The sequence below is a fragment of the Cloeon dipterum genome, chromosome 3 (assembly GCF_949628265.1).
Source record: "Cloeon dipterum chromosome 3, ieCloDipt1.1, whole genome shotgun sequence".
In the NCBI taxonomy this organism is placed as follows: domain Eukaryota; kingdom Metazoa; phylum Arthropoda; class Insecta; order Ephemeroptera; family Baetidae; genus Cloeon; species Cloeon dipterum.
In genome coordinates this window covers 30,464,666-30,480,983 of record NC_088788.1, presented here as the reverse complement: position 1 = coordinate 30,480,983, position 16,318 = coordinate 30,464,666, and the positions used below count along the sequence as shown (strand labels likewise).

The 16,318-nt window shown below is 41.2% G+C and overlaps 2 protein-coding genes across 8 annotated transcripts in view; one reads left to right on the top strand and one right to left on the bottom strand.

Moving 5' to 3' along the window:
* The first annotated feature begins 391 nt into the window (after positions 1-391).
* LOC135938372 (mannose-binding protein A-like) lies at positions 392-1,420 on the top strand. Its single transcript, XM_065481991.1, has 3 exons — positions 392-463; positions 936-1,138; positions 1,188-1,420. The coding sequence occupies exons 1-3, from the start codon at positions 392-394 to the stop codon at positions 1,408-1,410; spliced, it is 498 nt and encodes a 165-aa protein (XP_065338063.1). The 3' UTR covers positions 1,411-1,420.
* Positions 1,421-3,315: 1,895 nt separating this feature from the next.
* LOC135939936 (histone-lysine N-methyltransferase PRDM16-like) overlaps positions 3,316-16,318 on the bottom strand; it is a 60,637-nt gene continuing 47,634 nt past the window's right edge. For 3 of the 7 annotated variants that reach the window (XM_065484548.1, XM_065484554.1, XM_065484552.1), the window contains exons 3-9: positions 13,760-13,835; positions 8,629-8,743; positions 7,010-7,405; positions 6,054-6,396; positions 5,250-5,618; positions 4,905-5,186; positions 3,316-4,545 (exon numbers count right to left, since the gene is read on the bottom strand). In XM_065484548.1, the coding sequence (XP_065340620.1) occupies positions 4,045-4,545; positions 4,905-5,186; positions 5,250-5,618; positions 6,054-6,396; positions 7,010-7,405; positions 8,629-8,743; positions 13,760-13,835 (2,082 nt within the window). In that variant the 3' untranslated portion in view covers positions 3,316-4,044. The remainder of the gene's footprint in view (positions 4,546-4,904; positions 5,187-5,249; positions 5,619-6,053; positions 6,397-7,009; positions 7,406-8,628; positions 8,744-13,759; positions 13,836-16,318) is intronic. The other 4 variants (XM_065484549.1, XM_065484553.1, XM_065484551.1 and 1 more) reach the window with 4 other exon arrangements.

Here is a 16,318-nt window from a genome sequence, read left to right as displayed (position 1 = left end):
TCTCTTACTCTCTGATTATGATTTTGGTGGATTCTTCATTCTTTGTTTTCAATTTTCTGTCTAGTATATAAAATTTTCTAACAAATTTTTACATGCTGCGTGAGCCTTCATACGGAAGAGTCTGCTACGAAAAAATTTATTATGTAATATTTTTTAGTTTACTAAAGAAGGTAGGGAAAAGGTATCTTAATTTAATGACGTTTAGACTTATAAAGCTCTTAGAAAAGTATCCCATAAAATTATATGGGACGGTAAAACACAATTTTTATTAATTCCATACAAAAAAAAAAAACAATTAAAGTGGAGATGACTCATCTGCTTGTTATATAAGTGCGATCAGGGGTTTGTTGAAACTCACTTAGACTTTAAACGCAAAGCAATCAAGTTTGAAATGTTCAGCTGTAAGAACTTCAAGCAGGGCTTTTCAGCCACTCTTGCCGCCGCCTTTGTTGCTGTCTTGCTGGTGCCAGAAGGTGACAGTTGATTTTTAAAATTATCATAGGATTAATTGTTCATCCAAAATTTTGGCTTGTTTAAAAATTTGCACTTAAAACTTTACTCATAATTATAAACCGCACAGTCGTCGTTTTCCCCATAATAATAACATTGAGTGCCCTATTCTGCCAAAATTTGTAAGCATGCTGTGGTCGAGAACATTTTCCCATAGCATTTGTTGGTTCATGTTTTCCTAAATCCATAATAGCAAAAAAATTAAGCTAAAATTCCATTGCTATCCGCAATGGACTTAATGGAGTAATGGCTATACCAACTTAAAAAAATTTCAAAGATTGGGTTATATTTTTTGTGCGGGTATAGTTGGAAAAATCAGGAAAAATCCATAATTATGCCATTCTCATTTGCAGAATGTCATTTTACTAAAACTTTAACGTGATCTTTCCTTTAATCTTTGTCCAGCTGAGTCTTGCGGCAACTAGCCTGGCTTGACGCATGTTTACCGCGCAGACATGAAGAATTTCGAGGATGCGAAGGCGAGTTGCGATCAAATGGGCGCCAGGTTGGCTGTAGCGAATTCCGAGACTGAGGTCAAACTGATCGGCAACCTGGCCAAGTACAGCGAAAGCTCCTTCCAATATGCCTTTGTCGGCCGCTTCTTTGACAACACCAACTGGGTCCCCGCGTTGATGGTATTGTTATGCTGCTACGATTATATATTTGCTACTTTTAAGAGATCCACTCATTTACTTTACAGGCACATTGTTGGCAAACAGTGGCTGGGTGGGCTGGAGAGCGGGTGAGCCCAACCAAGCGTCTTACACAATGCCCAACTGCACCCAGGGCAAGGAGAGCTGCTACGTCACAGACAATAGTGGCTTGCATAATGACATTTCTTGCGAGTCGCAGTATCCATACATATGCGAGTTTTACCGCAAACCCTGTGTTAAACCTTAACTTTTGACAAATATACGGTTTTTATATAAAAACTTATGGGTATTGATTTACTCTTACAAAATTTTTATTTCGAAACAGTAAAAATAGTCTCTCGCTGCAAAAATACAATTTGGTTTCACTTTATTCAATTTTATGTTTTTCAAAAGATATATTTTGCTTGGGTTTGCGCAGTCAAGTTCAAGCCTAAGCCCTCGTTCAACATAAAAAAATTTGTTTGAGTTTATAATAAGGTTAAAATTTTTATGAAGAAATAGCCAACTTAATTGTTTTTGATAAAAAATCAGTCAAATAGAAAAGTAAAGTTATTTGCCTTTTATCTAAAAAAAAAAATGGAAGATCTTTCCAGGAGTAGCACATATGCCCTAACAGTTAGCCCTTATAGGATCACATTTAGCGATTCCATTTTCAAAGCTAGCCAGGTTATAGGCCTAAATAGTTTTAAGATTTAGCACAAACTTGCATATTTTGAAAGTTTGGATAAAGCTCTCATTAAAACCCGGCCAGATTTCCAAGCCAGATTTCAGAAGTCAAAAGTTTTTCAAGACTGTTATTTGTACAGTCTAAAAGTTGTGACTCAAGTTCAATATTATAAAGATGCTTGTAAAATTTAAGCTCAATAACCAGCCCATAGGCTCGCATTGTTAAGGCATTCTCAGGAGTGTCAAAGCAATTGGGAATGAGAAGTAATTGAGTATATCTGAGATCTATTATACTAGCTGGAGGCTGCCCTATGTCAAGAGATGGCAAAAGGAAGATTATAGTGATTCGTGATTCGAAATGCTCTAATGGCTCAACGATCTTGGGGGCGCACCGGCGCCGATTCGCCACTTGTTGATTTACGCACCTTTCCAGTGGCTTTAGGGACAAATTAATGTCTGGAGTTTCAATAAAAGACCTCGGTGCGGGGAGGCGAAAAGATGGTCACATCGGGCCCAAGCTCCTCTGCGGCCACTCTCGCATTATTTTGCAAGGTTAAAATTTTAGGATCATGTCAATCTTTATTAGACCTCAATTATATAATAAGGACATGTCTGCTGTGCAACAGTCAAGAAAATGATTATGAATCAAAATTTATCTTTTTCTGATATAGAAGTGCAGTTTTAAGAAGTAAATTTGAGTCTCTGTTTAATTTACCACCGTTTGCCATCTTTGGCATCAGACAGTCATATAGTTATAGATGCCAGAAATGCTCTAATATCTCCCATTATCTTGGCACGTATTATCCCGTTTAAAATTAGGAAAAATCGCGTCCAAAAAGGTTGCTCGCTTTCAACAATGCACACTTTCACGAATTGGCAAAAGATCTAACCGTCAACTGACTGGATCTGGGTCGTTTTTCCCATACGATTCCGGTCTCAGGCGTCCAAACCCAAGCGCTGGAAAGGAGCATCCCAGAAATATTATTACCACGACAGCACATCGCTTTTGAAAAGCGATGCGTAGATAGATTCATTGGCACCAGCGTACAGCAGGTTGCATACTCATCACAATTTGCCTTAATTTTTCATTAATTTTTGGGCGCCTCAAAAATGATTTTGTCTTATTATCAAAAGTGTAGAGTTGAGAATTTTTTCGGGGAAATTTTAACTTAAATTCTTTTTAAGTCACAAATGCGGATTACATATTTTTATAGCTATAATCTTGAAGAGTGAAAAATGGTAAGTAATGATTTGATTTTTGTTTATCATATACAGTGATATTTGATTTCGATGACCCAAATAAAATACGTCTCGTATTTTATTATAGTTTTGGATAGCCAAGCATTTGCATATTTGTTTAAAATCATCTGAAAAGTAAATATGATTTGTAAGACCACAAATTTCTATCATTTCAATGCTATAAATCCAATGAAATAGGTGGAAAGCTGAAAGGGGATTTTGTAATAAATGAATATAATACAGTAAATTGGATGTGATGGAATTTATTCCACAAATGGTATCATGATCTTAAAGGACAAATTTGCCCATAAATTACAATGTGGAGTTTCCAGGTTGATTCAATGATTTGCACGACTTTTAGACGCAAAGAATATAATATTATTAAAACTTGCGTCTCGTAGCTGCAATTTTTTGCATTATTTTGATATTTTTCGCAACATGAAACGACACAAACACACAGTATACAAAGCACAAAGAGAGCGTGAGAGAGATTCTCGTGGTCGATTTGCATTTCAAATTGTTGAACAGCGAATCGCAAAAACGTTGTTTTGCATTACTATTTGGTAGTTTTATTAAATGCTATATGTAGGTAATATTCATAATGATAACAACCATGTAATGAATGACGATTGAAATACTTTGTGGATAATAAGATGCTTCTTTTCTCACAAGATAAACTGCAAAGAGTGAAAGAGAGCTTATTTTGGTACATGCGTGGTATTTTTTAACAATAAACGTCATCAAAGGATTGCTGTGTGTCTCGAGGTGACTTTCTTCCCGCCGAATGCGGGCGTTACCAATGACCACCGAGCGCACGCGACATACAATTATCGTTGTGGCCGTTTCACACTTATTCTACCTTTCACGAGGGCTCAATCCCGAGTTCTAAACCTATATACATTCGGCCGCCAAACTAGCGTTAAACGTTGACTGGAAAGCTTGACTCTGGCTTGAAAACACTTAGCGTTACGGGGAATCAGGGTGACTCGGGGTTCGCGACGTTGGGATTCGGGGCCTTCTGTCCGTGGGTGCGCGGAGAGGTCGCACCTTTGGCTTGGAACGACGGCGTCGTCAGGTTGTTGTTGTTGACCAGCGTCCGCGACAGGTCAAACAGCGGCGGGAGGTTGGGGCCCGCGCCAGAGGTCGCGTACCCGCCGGCCACCTTGCCCATGAACGAGCGGATTTCGTCGAAGGCCAGCGCCGGGTCGTCGTTGCTGGAGGCCGGACTGTCGAGCAGCACGCCGCCCGCGTCTTCCGCCTCGTGCTTCTTGAGGTGGCGGTCCAAATTAGTCTGCTGGCCGAAGCACCGCTCGCACAGCGGACACTTGAACGGCTTCTCCTTGTTGTGGATGTTGCGCACGTGGCGCTGCAGGTTGGACGAGATGCTGAACGAGCGTTCGCAGTACTTGCACTTGTACGGCTGTTCACCTGTGTGCGTGCGCAAGTGCCTCGTCAGGTTGGCGGACCGTGGGAAAACCTGTGAAGGACCAAACACATATTTAAAAACTTTGGCCTTTTGGTTTTAAAAATTTAATACAACTGAACATTCAAATAGAGGCAATTAAATCAAGGATCTTAAAAATAAAAAAGGGACAACAGATAGAGTTAGCAAAAATTGGTATTTTCCAATGCGTTTAGTATTGATTTAATTTGGAATTTTAGGAACATGCATATTTCCCTGATCATTTTTTTCGCAAACCAATGTAATTTAATTTTGAGAATTCTCCAAGAGCTTAATAGGTATTAAAAATTATCAAACAGCTTGGCTTATTATTGAGAGAGAGTGGAGAAGCTTGCAAAATTGACTAGCTCTGGAAAATAACAGAATGTACTGACCTTTCCACAGAACGAGCACGTGTATCTGTCCTTCTGCTTGGTAGGAGGTGGCGGGGCGGCGACGGTGCCGCCTGTCAAATCATGCATCGGCTTATAGGGTGGTTGCCCAAAGCCGAGCCTGGGACTGAGCGGCGAGGTGCCGAAGCCGTAGCTCCTGGCAGACGGCAGCAGGTGCATCGGCGGGTTGAACGAGGGCGGGAACGCTGGGCGGTACATGAACGAGTCAAAGGGGTGCAGCGGCAAAGGACACGCCACCGGCGGACGCAAGCACTCTTTTTCCTGCTACACGACAAACGAGAGAATATTAATCTCGAGTTATGAAAAAAGTAAGAAATTCGTGTATACCTTATCGTCAACTTCCAACTCTTCATCGTCTTCGTCCTGCGGGGGTGGTGAGGGTGGCGTTGCCTCCGGGGGCACGGAACTGCGTTTTTGGGGTGGAGGGCTGTCGTCTCTGGGAGGCGACTCTCGCTTGGCGCCGATGCGCAAGTCCAGCGGCTGCGGCGCCGGGGACGACGCCTCGCCTCGAGCGGTCAGCGGAGAGGGAGGCGTGGAGCGGCGCCGCTGGGTCGGCGACGGCGGCAGAACCTCGCGAGGGTTCGGGTACGTCATGCCCGGTCGCGGCGACGGTCGTTGTTGCTCCTGTTCAGCCGCAGGTGCGGCGGCCGCCTGTGCACACATCATCTCGTTAGCTAACGCAGTCTTTCGCAAGAGCTAAAATGATTTTGATTTGTTGTAGCAATGTCGTGAATGTCGAGAAGTTCAGAATAGGCAAATAATTACAAGGAATATTTTTTATCATTTCTAAGCGTTCTTTCCTCTCTCTGTCTCATGTTAAAGTCCTAAATGTTGAATTTTTTAGAAAATGAACCACGCGGCATGTATATAATTGTTATTTATTTGGATAAGAAAATGAAGAAAATCTTATCATACGTTTAAAAAAACACGAGTTTATCATATTTATTTCTTAGCATATATTTCGCAAATATCGCTAATTTTCAGCAATTTAATATTTAAAAATCAGTCAAATTTGAATGCAGGCAGTTTTTATGCTGTTAAAAAATTATTAAAACCTGAAAAATTTACATTGGGGAAATATTCCTGGCTTTAGCCTATTAAAATATGAAAAGAATAAAATTATTGACTCACCCTGGCATGCTTGGCAGCCTGTTCCTTGGCGGCTTCGTGGTGCTGCTGCATCATCTTGTGCGTGAGCAATCCCAGAAAAGGCTGGGCAGTGGGCGAGAAGAGCGCGGGAAGCGCCGGGAAGGGAATCTGCTGGTACAGGGGCAGACGAGGATACATCTGCAGCAGATGGTTGGTGTTCAGAGGAGGCGGCACCGGCGGAGCCAGCGGCGGTGGCAGCGACGAGCCGTTCGAGGAGCCGCTCGAAGCTGAGCTCGGCGGGCTCGAATCACAGAAGCGCTTGTGCTTGGACAGCGAAGTCACCGTGCTGAACGCCTGTCCGCAACGGTTGCACTTGATCTGCGACCTGGATCATTATGATCGAAATGGAGACGTCAGTTTTCAGTCTCAAAGTTTTGCAAAAGCTACAATATTTGTTTTTAATTTAATGGGTTGCATTTTCGTCTTTGAAACAATTTAACTCAATATTTACGTTTGAATAAGTACAGGAAAACTATAAGGATTCCACTTTTTAAAAAGTGGCGATCTCATTGAATTTGTGTTGGTCAGTTGTAATGTGAACAAAATTCAAATGTCAAAATTTTTCGATTTATAAAAAATATGTAAGTATTGAAAAAATCATCACGATTGAACACAAGTTTGATTTTTCAGGGTTCCATTACTGGATCTCATAGTCATAATCAATTATTTAGCTCCAAAAAGTAGCATCTTTATATTTCCTCTTCAGACCATTCGACAATTGTTTAAACTTTTTCAAACTTTCGTTTGTTTGAATTTTGTTCTAGTGTTCGGAGGGCAAAAAATCCATTTTATACCAATTATTTTAACATTAATTTTGCTCCTTTGTCATGCAAATCAGCTTGAAGGAAATTTTGGTTCAAAACGGATGGAGACTTTTAGTTTCTGGGGCCTTAAATTTTACGTGTGGTGGCTATAATGGATGCGAGAGAAAATGGTACCCTTGGGGTGCGGACCTGCAGTCGGCGTGCATCCTCTTGTGCCTGCACAGGTTGGAGAACTGGGTGTACGCCTTGAAGCAGACCTCGCACTGGAACGGCTTGATGCTGGAGTGGATGTGCGTGTGCTGCTTCAGCCCGCTCGACGTGGCAAACGTCTTGCCGCACTCGTGACACGCGTGCGACCTGGCACCAACGTGGTGCGCCCTGATGTGCCTCTGGAGGTTGCTCGGGTCGCTGAAGACCTTGGCGCAGTTCTCGCAGTGGTACTTCTTCTGTTCGCCGTGCACGCTCTTGTGCCGCAGCAAGCACGGCCGCCAGCTGAAGGACGCCGCGCAGTGGTCGCACTTGTGCTGCCCGGCCTGGTAGCCGTGACCTGACACCAGGTGCTCGTCCAACCTGGAAGGGGTTCAGCTGTTATTAACTACCCTGCGACATGAGTTTGAATTTTTTTAAATTGACACGCCGAGACTCCGAAAGCAATTTCTGTGTGGAGTCTGTTGCTTCGTCAGCGCACGCGATTCAAACTGCAAGGCACTTTTCCATCGCTGGAAAAATCCCTGTTACGTTTTTTTTCTGTCCACCCTATATCAGAGCGTGAATCTCTCGCCGTCGGCGGCGCCAATTACCGCCAGCGAGCGCGTGTCGCGCGGCCGTGTTCAAAGTGTGTGTGTGTTCCATGCAAGGGCGGGCGACAATTTTATCGAAAATCGAGTCAGATCCACCCGAGGATAGGCATTAAAACAATAACGCGCGCGAGAGCTTTTCGATGCTGCCCGCCTCCCGCGCGTGGCGTGCACACATTCAAATGCACCTAGCCGCGCGCGTGTCGCATTTGATGACGATAATGGGCCCGCAAATTGCCGATGCGGTGCCTTCGAAAGTTGCTTCCCGGCCGGCAAATCGCCACCACAGTGAATCACATTTATGTTTCAACTGTCAGCCACCCATTATTCTGTCCGTTATCTGCGTAAACCTAGGAATTTAGATTCCATTTATTTTTAAAATTGATTTCTGCAAACTATTTTTTATATTGACCTAATTGTAGGCACAACTTTATTAGGAAAAAATTGAGAAGTGAATAGAATTGCAAACATCGATTTTTCATGTCTATAGGAGTTGCAAATTTATTATTATCGAGTTGGAAACTTGATAAATAAGTTACTTAATTTATTCTTTCGGTATTTGCTCACAATTAATTCAAGATACCAAAAATAGAAAGCCACAAATTAAGAATCCTCGAAGTGATTCATTAAGAGGCAATCCGTTTGCGTATATATTTATGTAAAAATAAAATTTATCAATTTTAAATTTAGACTAATGTATAAAACAAATTTAAATTATTAAATATTACTTTAAATATAAAAATGTATTACTTATTAATAATGATTAATACATACTTTTAAGTTCTTTTATGTCGTGTAAAAAAATTAAATATATATTTTATTTTATTATTTATATTATTTTAAATAGTAATTAAAAAATATGTAACAAAATACAAACAAAAGAAGTAAGTTTAAAAATGTGTAGAACTATTTTACCATGAGTATATTTTTTTCTTTTTTATTTCATTTAAAACTATCGTGGCTAATTTTCTATTCTTAAATAATAAATTTACTTACGATTCAAGGTTGATGAAGGGTTTGTCGCAGTCAGGGCAGCGGTTGATTTCGTCGTCGTTTACCTCGTCGCCGGTGTCTTCGTCGCCGGTCTCGGACTCAGTGGCTGAAACACGCACTGTCCATCAAATGAGAAGGCTCGCACCAGCGCCGCCACCCGCACACCCCTGAATGATGCCACCCCCGGACGAACGGTGCCCCTCCAGCCGCCACTACCCCACCCTGGACCCTGAGCACCTGCCATAGGCCACCTGATGACGCGGCTCATGCTCCAGCACTTTCCAACCGCCGACCTTTGTCGCCTTCTGCACATCGGCTCTTTCGTCGCTCAAGCAGATTTTCTCACGAGATTCGACAAGCTCGAATTATATGGAAATTTTTTGTGCAACACCGCTGGACAAATTTAATATTGTCATTATATAGCATTCAATATGCTTATATTCCCTTGCTAGTAATCATATTGCATCCGTGCAATAATTAGTATATCGCTAAAGTCCGTTTGGAAAATCAAATGCTTAAAATTGGAAATATTTTAAATTGCAAAAGATCACAGAAAGGTTGAGATATATTTTTTTGTAACCCCTCTATGAGCTAGGGATTTTTTTATAAAAAAAAAACATAATTCCCCATCAGTCAACAAAATAAATAAAAACTGCGTTGAAGGTCAGAAATCGTAAATTAAAATCACACATTTTTTTGTTTCCATTTCAACCCTAATTCTAATTTTAATAAGATTGTATAAAACCAAACGAAAACGATGCAAGTAGCTTCCAGTCAAGCAAGTCTAACGATACAAGAAACTGTAGGAGGCAGTGACTCACGATTCCGCTAAAATCAGATTTTAAAGTGAAAAAAGGCAGCGTTGAAAAATGGTAAACGCATACGGAAATTGCTTTCAAAGCGTCGCGGGCTGTTTGAATAAGCGAATTAATTCAAGTGTGTTGCAATACGGCACGGCAACGCGCGCGCATAAATATTAAATTAGAGCAGGAGAGAAGTCACAATGGAGGAGCACCTGCCGCCGCGAGTGTCGCAGGTCGAGCGTGACCGAAGAAGGCACGAAATTGCTGTTGTGTCGGAACAATCACAACGGAAGGAACACGCAGACAGATGCAACCCCCGCACTTTTTGACCCCTTCTCATTATTATGGAAAGTAATACCGAGGGCACCCGGAGGTGAAAATTAAATTTATTAATATGCCACAAGCAATGAGGAAACGCGACCCTCTTGACGCTATGCGCCTGTGGGAATTTCAATTGGGGAGGACAGCCAGCGTAGTGCTAAATTTCACGGCAAACAAACCACTCACAATTAATAATTGAAGTGATTTGTTTTATTTTTAATCCAAACTTCATTGGTTTGAGACTAAAAAAGAAATTAAAACATCACAAGCCGAATGAATAAAATATTTATTTATCAAAATTTCTTTTAATTGCAAATAATTATTGAGGAAAAAATGGCGTTTTATAATGATCAACGTATTTTTAGCAAGTTTCTAATGTTTAGAATGTAGTTTTTGATGAGAATTGATTAGCTTGTTTAAATTAGCTCCAAAGTTTTGCCTATTAAAATATTAAACATTTTGACTATTTTTTGCCTATTCCATAGAAAATAAATTATTTGCGTTCCACAGCGTGGCTCACTAGATAACGTATGTCTTTTTCCATGAGCTTCAACCGCCATTCCCACGGACTCCAGAAACCGTAACTCACCTGTTAGAGAGCCGCAGATTCGTCGCTTCAAAGAGGCATCTGGCGGGTGCACCAAGTGTGCGATAACTATTAATTTAAGCGTCGGCAAGTCTAAGGCCGGAACCGCAATCGTGGCATATGCAAGTGAATTACAACCCTTCCTGACTTTTTAAACCAGAAAAAACGATTTCATCAGAGTCGCAGAAGGTATTATTAAACCTAATCAAAAAGTCAGACAGAACTATTAGAAAATAAAGAATTTGTTAAACTCACTAAAGTTGAACTTACAAAATATTTGGCTTTAAAAATTAAAAAATACAAATTTATTTTACACTAGGTAACTGCCTACGGGAGTAGCCATCATATAATATTATTGGTAAATTTTATATTTTATGTGAGTGCAGCATTTTATATCTAAATAAAAAATAGTTTAAAAAAATTACGCGAGTCTTTAATTTCAATAGCATAATTTGAGCTTGCAAATAAACAAATTTGACAGTGGCTGAATTAAACAAAATCACAAAATAGTTCAGACTACATAGGTAGAAGGCACTGCCCAAATTCTTGAATAGAACATAATGATTTGTGAAAGCTTTGACAGTTTAGTTAATACCCAATTGTTGCTGAACAAATCCAAAAAAGCATATCAAATTTCCAAAACAAATTGCGGGGATGCATAAACAGCGAATATAACGCAACGGGGCTGCCTAATTCCCACCGCAAAAAGGGTTAACTAAATCGATTCCGGGGTTAATGATTGTGCACGCTAAAGAGGGATGGAAAGCCGGGGGTGTGCAGGCAGCCGCCCCTTTTTTGCGGAGTGCAGAAGTCACAATGGAAATAAGAGAAATGACCGCGGCGCGCTGGTTTTTTCGGCTCGGTTCATTTCGGTGGGAAGCGGGAAGGTGTCAGTGACAAGCGCCCCTTCTGCTCTTTCGCAGCCCTTTGTCCTGCAGCCTTCTTTCTCTCTGGCCGACGGTGCATTATGATGCTAATAATCGAATCAACGATTTCCATCAAACACCCATTACTGCACTCGCGGCACGGGGGCGTTTCTTTGTTTGAGTTTCAAATCGAATTTGGCTAGGGTGACGTCTTCATTGCAACGACGACACGCACGCCCCGCGCCAGCCGAACGCACGCACGTCAACCCGAAATTTTTCAAACGACACACACGAGTCCATTTTAAATTTGATTGCGGTTCTTTCATTTGCTCCCCTGCTGATCTACATTTCTTTGTTGTCACTCTATCAAATGGCATAAAGTCTGCTGTTTTTTATTCGATGAAATTACTGACGGGCGTGAGTTTAACATTTTAGTATAGAAAATACCTGGAAACATTTACTGAAAAGAAAAGCTAGTAAAATTGAAAAATCATTCTTTGACGCTTAATAAATACCTTTGTTTATTCAAAATTTATTTTGCTTCCCATGCAATATTGGTTCCCAAACGCATCTCACCTGCTTTTGGTATTTATATCCCCCTCGTCCCCAAATTCAATTTCCTCCTCAAATCACCCACGATCCAACTCTATATGATTTCAATTGCCGCTTCACAAGTTAATGGCGATAATTATGCAGCGGAAAGGTGTCAGAATTAGAGAACGCAACGGGAATCGCTTCTGCTCCCACGCTTCATTTAGAGCATACAACTTTTCCACCAATCTAAACAACAATCGCGTCAAGTAGTTAACAAATGTAAAATAGAAATTAATGTTTCAAAAATTGTTATATAATTTCGCATTATTTTCCATCGAAAAATATTCCTAAATTTTTAAACACGCAATATCAGCTCAATGTTTACAAAAGTTGAGACTATAATAAGTGATTAATTATTTCAGTGAAAAAAATGACAAGAACACAGTGTAAGCTCAATCGCGTGTTCTTCTTTTCCGCGCCGGAGTCGAGAATCTCTTGCTGCACACCCTTCGCATGCCATTTTAAATGCGAGCGACTAACGAGTTTAATTAAAAGGCGCGTGTCAAGACATGTTTCTTCCGCCGATTGTGCAGCGCGCGCGGCAATCAAATAATTTATCCACACGCGCCCAGGAGGTAATTAGCGACACGAGCGCATCGTAAACTTAATCCGCCGAGAGAGAAATCTGGCCGCGTTTTAATTAAGAAAGAGAGCACGGATTAACTAACAACAATGAAAAAAGACGCTTTTTCTCGGCGCGCTGTGGCGGCAGCTGGCGGAAAAGGGAGAGCGGCGGCAGCAGCTAGGGAGGAAGGGTCAACGGGCAAGGATAATCGCGCAATCAGAGGTCGCGCTACCATAATCACGGCTTCGTATGAAAAAAATGAAACACATGCATAGGCTGAGCGGTCAAAAATCAACTGACACGGGGCAGGTGCTCCTTCTCAACGCCGACGCAAATCGCACCTGCCAAATTAGCATCGTTTTCAAACATGCCCTCTGAAGTTTCATCCGCCTTTCAAAACGAAGCGGCGTTTGTTTGCTCACCCAGATTAATAACCATTGAAAGTTAAGATTTGTTTGCTAATACTCAATTTTCAACTTGCTGTTGTTGTGAGTCGTTTTATAACTAAAATAATTTAAAGCAGACTAACCAGTAAAAGGAATAAAATGAAAGACTGGCGGCAACAGCTAATTATTGCCCGCCGCGCTTTCAAGCTTTATTTTTATGGAATAATTTTTGTCTCTTCCTGGCTTGCAACAATCGATGCTCCGCGAGAGGCTAATGGTCGGTGTCGCGTGCATTATTGAAGAGACACGGACAGACCTTTCCTAGTTTTATTTGTTGTGCGTCGCGTGTCTGGAAAATCATCAACGAGATCTTATCACCGGCCATCGCCGCTTCGACCAAATATAAATTTTCCTAATTCATCCCTAATCTGGTAGCGAAATCACCAGGCACTCGTTTAGACAGATTTCAGTTAAAATTCGGTGACACAATTTTAAACGACAACTACCTTTCAAATAATTTAATAAAAGCACATTGTTAAATCACTAAGCTTTTAAAGCTCCAGTACGGCTCGACATTTTTTTTCAGGGGCGTAACCATTTCCGGAACAAAAACATAATTCAGAACGGGAATATCTTGCAGTTAGCACAAAATAATGAATGAATTATTTGCATTTTTTAAACTAGACACAAAAACACATTGATTAGTACTTATTTATATTGCCTGTAGTGAAAATCATTCAAAACTATATAAATGGAAATGCCCCTTGCAAATTTCCCGATAAATGGCGACGATAAAATCGAAACGAGAAATCGAGTGAAAGTACCTAGTGTCACCCCTGATTGCGATTGACTCGCGTGTCACTTTCATCCAGCAGCGTAGCACAAAAAGAGCTGATGTCCGAGCACACAAAAGCCGTTTGTCCGTAATTTTATCATCCCGCCCCGCGAGCAGCTAATCGCACCGGCCATTAGGGCCGTCAATACGGAAATTTAAAAACAAGTATAATATGTACCTGTGTCGCAGTGCGATTGGGCTGACGGACTCTCGAGGCCGGCACGGGCTCTGCCACCAGTCTGCTTGCTTTGAGCCTGAAAAAAGAAAGTTAGAGATTTTTAGGGAGCGCTTCGGTTAGGCATTTTGTCGGGCGGGCTTGCCCAGCCGGTTGCATACCTTCAAAAATTATTTCATATTTTGGTGAATAAGTTAAAGAGTTTTATTTTTTAGTTCAAGTTGATAATGGAAGTATTTGAATGCTGATACTATTTTGACGGATTGAAAAACACGGTTACGCACTTTCAAGAGGAAAAAGGGCGACGAGCCAATGTGGACGGGAGGAGGAACGCGCGTTGTTTCTTTTGAACGGCCTTTTCAGCGCGGCACGTGCGTCGGTGATTTTTCAAAAAAGTTTCACCCCCTCAGTTCACTTCAGCGGCCAAAGTTTCGGCCAAAGAGGCTCCCATAAACGGCTCGTCCCTTGACAGGATTCTCGGCTCGTGCGGGTTCTCTTGGTGGCGCAGTTAAGTTAATTAATTAACTCGACATTTCCATTCAAAAGTTGTTCCAAGTCGCCAGCAAACTGAATCAGCAAAAGATAAATACGAAAATGCCAAGAAGGTGGTTTCCTCTCTGTCTCAAATGTGCACAATGGAAAATTGTACATTATTTAGAGTAAAAATATAAAGTGAGAGCTTTCAACACCGTTCAAAATACATTATTTCCGTAAGGAGAATATTTATCTACAATGGCGTCTATTTTGACACATGATTGATCTGCGCTTCGTCTCAAGCTTCCGTCCCTCCCATTCTAATTCTCGGCAAGCAGCACACTCGGGTTTTCAAAGCCACATTTAGGTTCCACGAGAGCAGCAGAGCGGCACGATTCGTTGCCGATTAATTCAGCGCTTTTTCGCCTTTGCGCCACATTCGCCAGCGAGCGAATCCGATGAGCCGGCGCGTCGATTCAACGCCAACGCCATTCAATTCAATTTCGCAGCCTTTTGTTCGGTGCGACGCTTTGATTGCTTTTTACATAGATGGGTATGTTATGCGTGACTGAAATTGCGATTTTCGATTTACACCTCAGTGAATGGCTGAATAGAGCCACACCATGTTGATTGGATGCGGTAAGCGCCGCATGGAGTGCATTTTTCTTTCTAAAACATGAAATTTGGTAAGCACAAAAATTCCCTTTCCAATATTTCAAGATTTTGACCTAACGCTAGCATTATTTCCATGCCCTTGGGGGCGTAAGTTGCATAAGAAATATTCTAAATACTGTACAGCATATTATCTGCCCGGTAGAATTTTGGTGTTAGTTGCTTTTCTGAAATGAGCGTGACAGGACATGAATTTCCGATACGTCAGCCCCCTGTGTGCGCGACCCGCTTTCACCTGGCAGCCTCTAGTTCCACAACACACCCTCAGGTGGCGGCGTCTCCTTCTAGCTGGCCACCGGCATCCTACAATGCTTATTTTTTTGGCAATTAACATAAATCTGCAATTTAATGTTCCCAGTTTTTAATAATATCAAAACTCTCAAATATTTGAAAACGCTCTGAAAATTATTCATCAGAAAACTTGACATTTTTCTTGATTGATACTTCATGCTTTCTTATTTGTGCCTGCTGGAAGTGTCTCTATACTTGATATTCCCCTATTGGAAACCGATCAATAAGAAATTAAAACGTTCTTAAAAGATTTGGGTCCCTCGTCTGTATCGGCGAGGAAGCCAATTGAAGACGGAATTCCAACGAATGTGTTTTGAATCCCCTTTTGATTGCGAAAAGGGACGAGCAGAAGGAGATATTCATGACACGTTTTTTGCCGGTATGAAATGAGAAGTTTATTTTATACAATAGCAGCATACGCGTCAATCAATCAAAAGATATTTTTGTTCGCGCCCCGGGGATGAGCTGTCAATTGATCTCGAAACATCTGCAGCATCCTATTGAACGGAGCGTTCGCTTGAAAGAGGGAGAATTAATACGAGGTGTGAAACGAAGAAAAGGATCAGAAGATCGTGCAGGTTCATCACAGTCCTTTTCAGTTTCACAACGACGCACCGCAGAAAAGCGGAATTTTACTCTCGGATTGTAAACAGCTCGAACCTATAAAAGACAGGGATTTGGCGCTTTTCAGTAGCATCACACACTTTGCGATGCTGAATTTTCATTGCAAACGTGTCGATTGTACTGCATTATCAATGGACGACCGGATGATTCACGCGGCATCTTTACTTGAATGAATAAGTATACATCATCACATATATTTATTAGTTCAGTAACACAAATTAATTTAGTTATGTTTCTTTATGTTGTATTATTTATGGGGAGAAACATAAAGCAATACTGTGTCAGCATTACCCTAAATTATGTTGTGCGAGACTTAGATTTTTAACTACGCTACGATGAGCTTGAGAAAAAGATTTAACAGTAAACGAACGTAAATGAAATGTTCAAACCACTATCATTTGCCCCTATTATCAACACAGAATTTTAAGTTTCCCGCAAAGAGGATGAAGCTATCCTAGCATAAAAATGTTCTCACCTCGGCATAAGGGACATTGTGTGGAC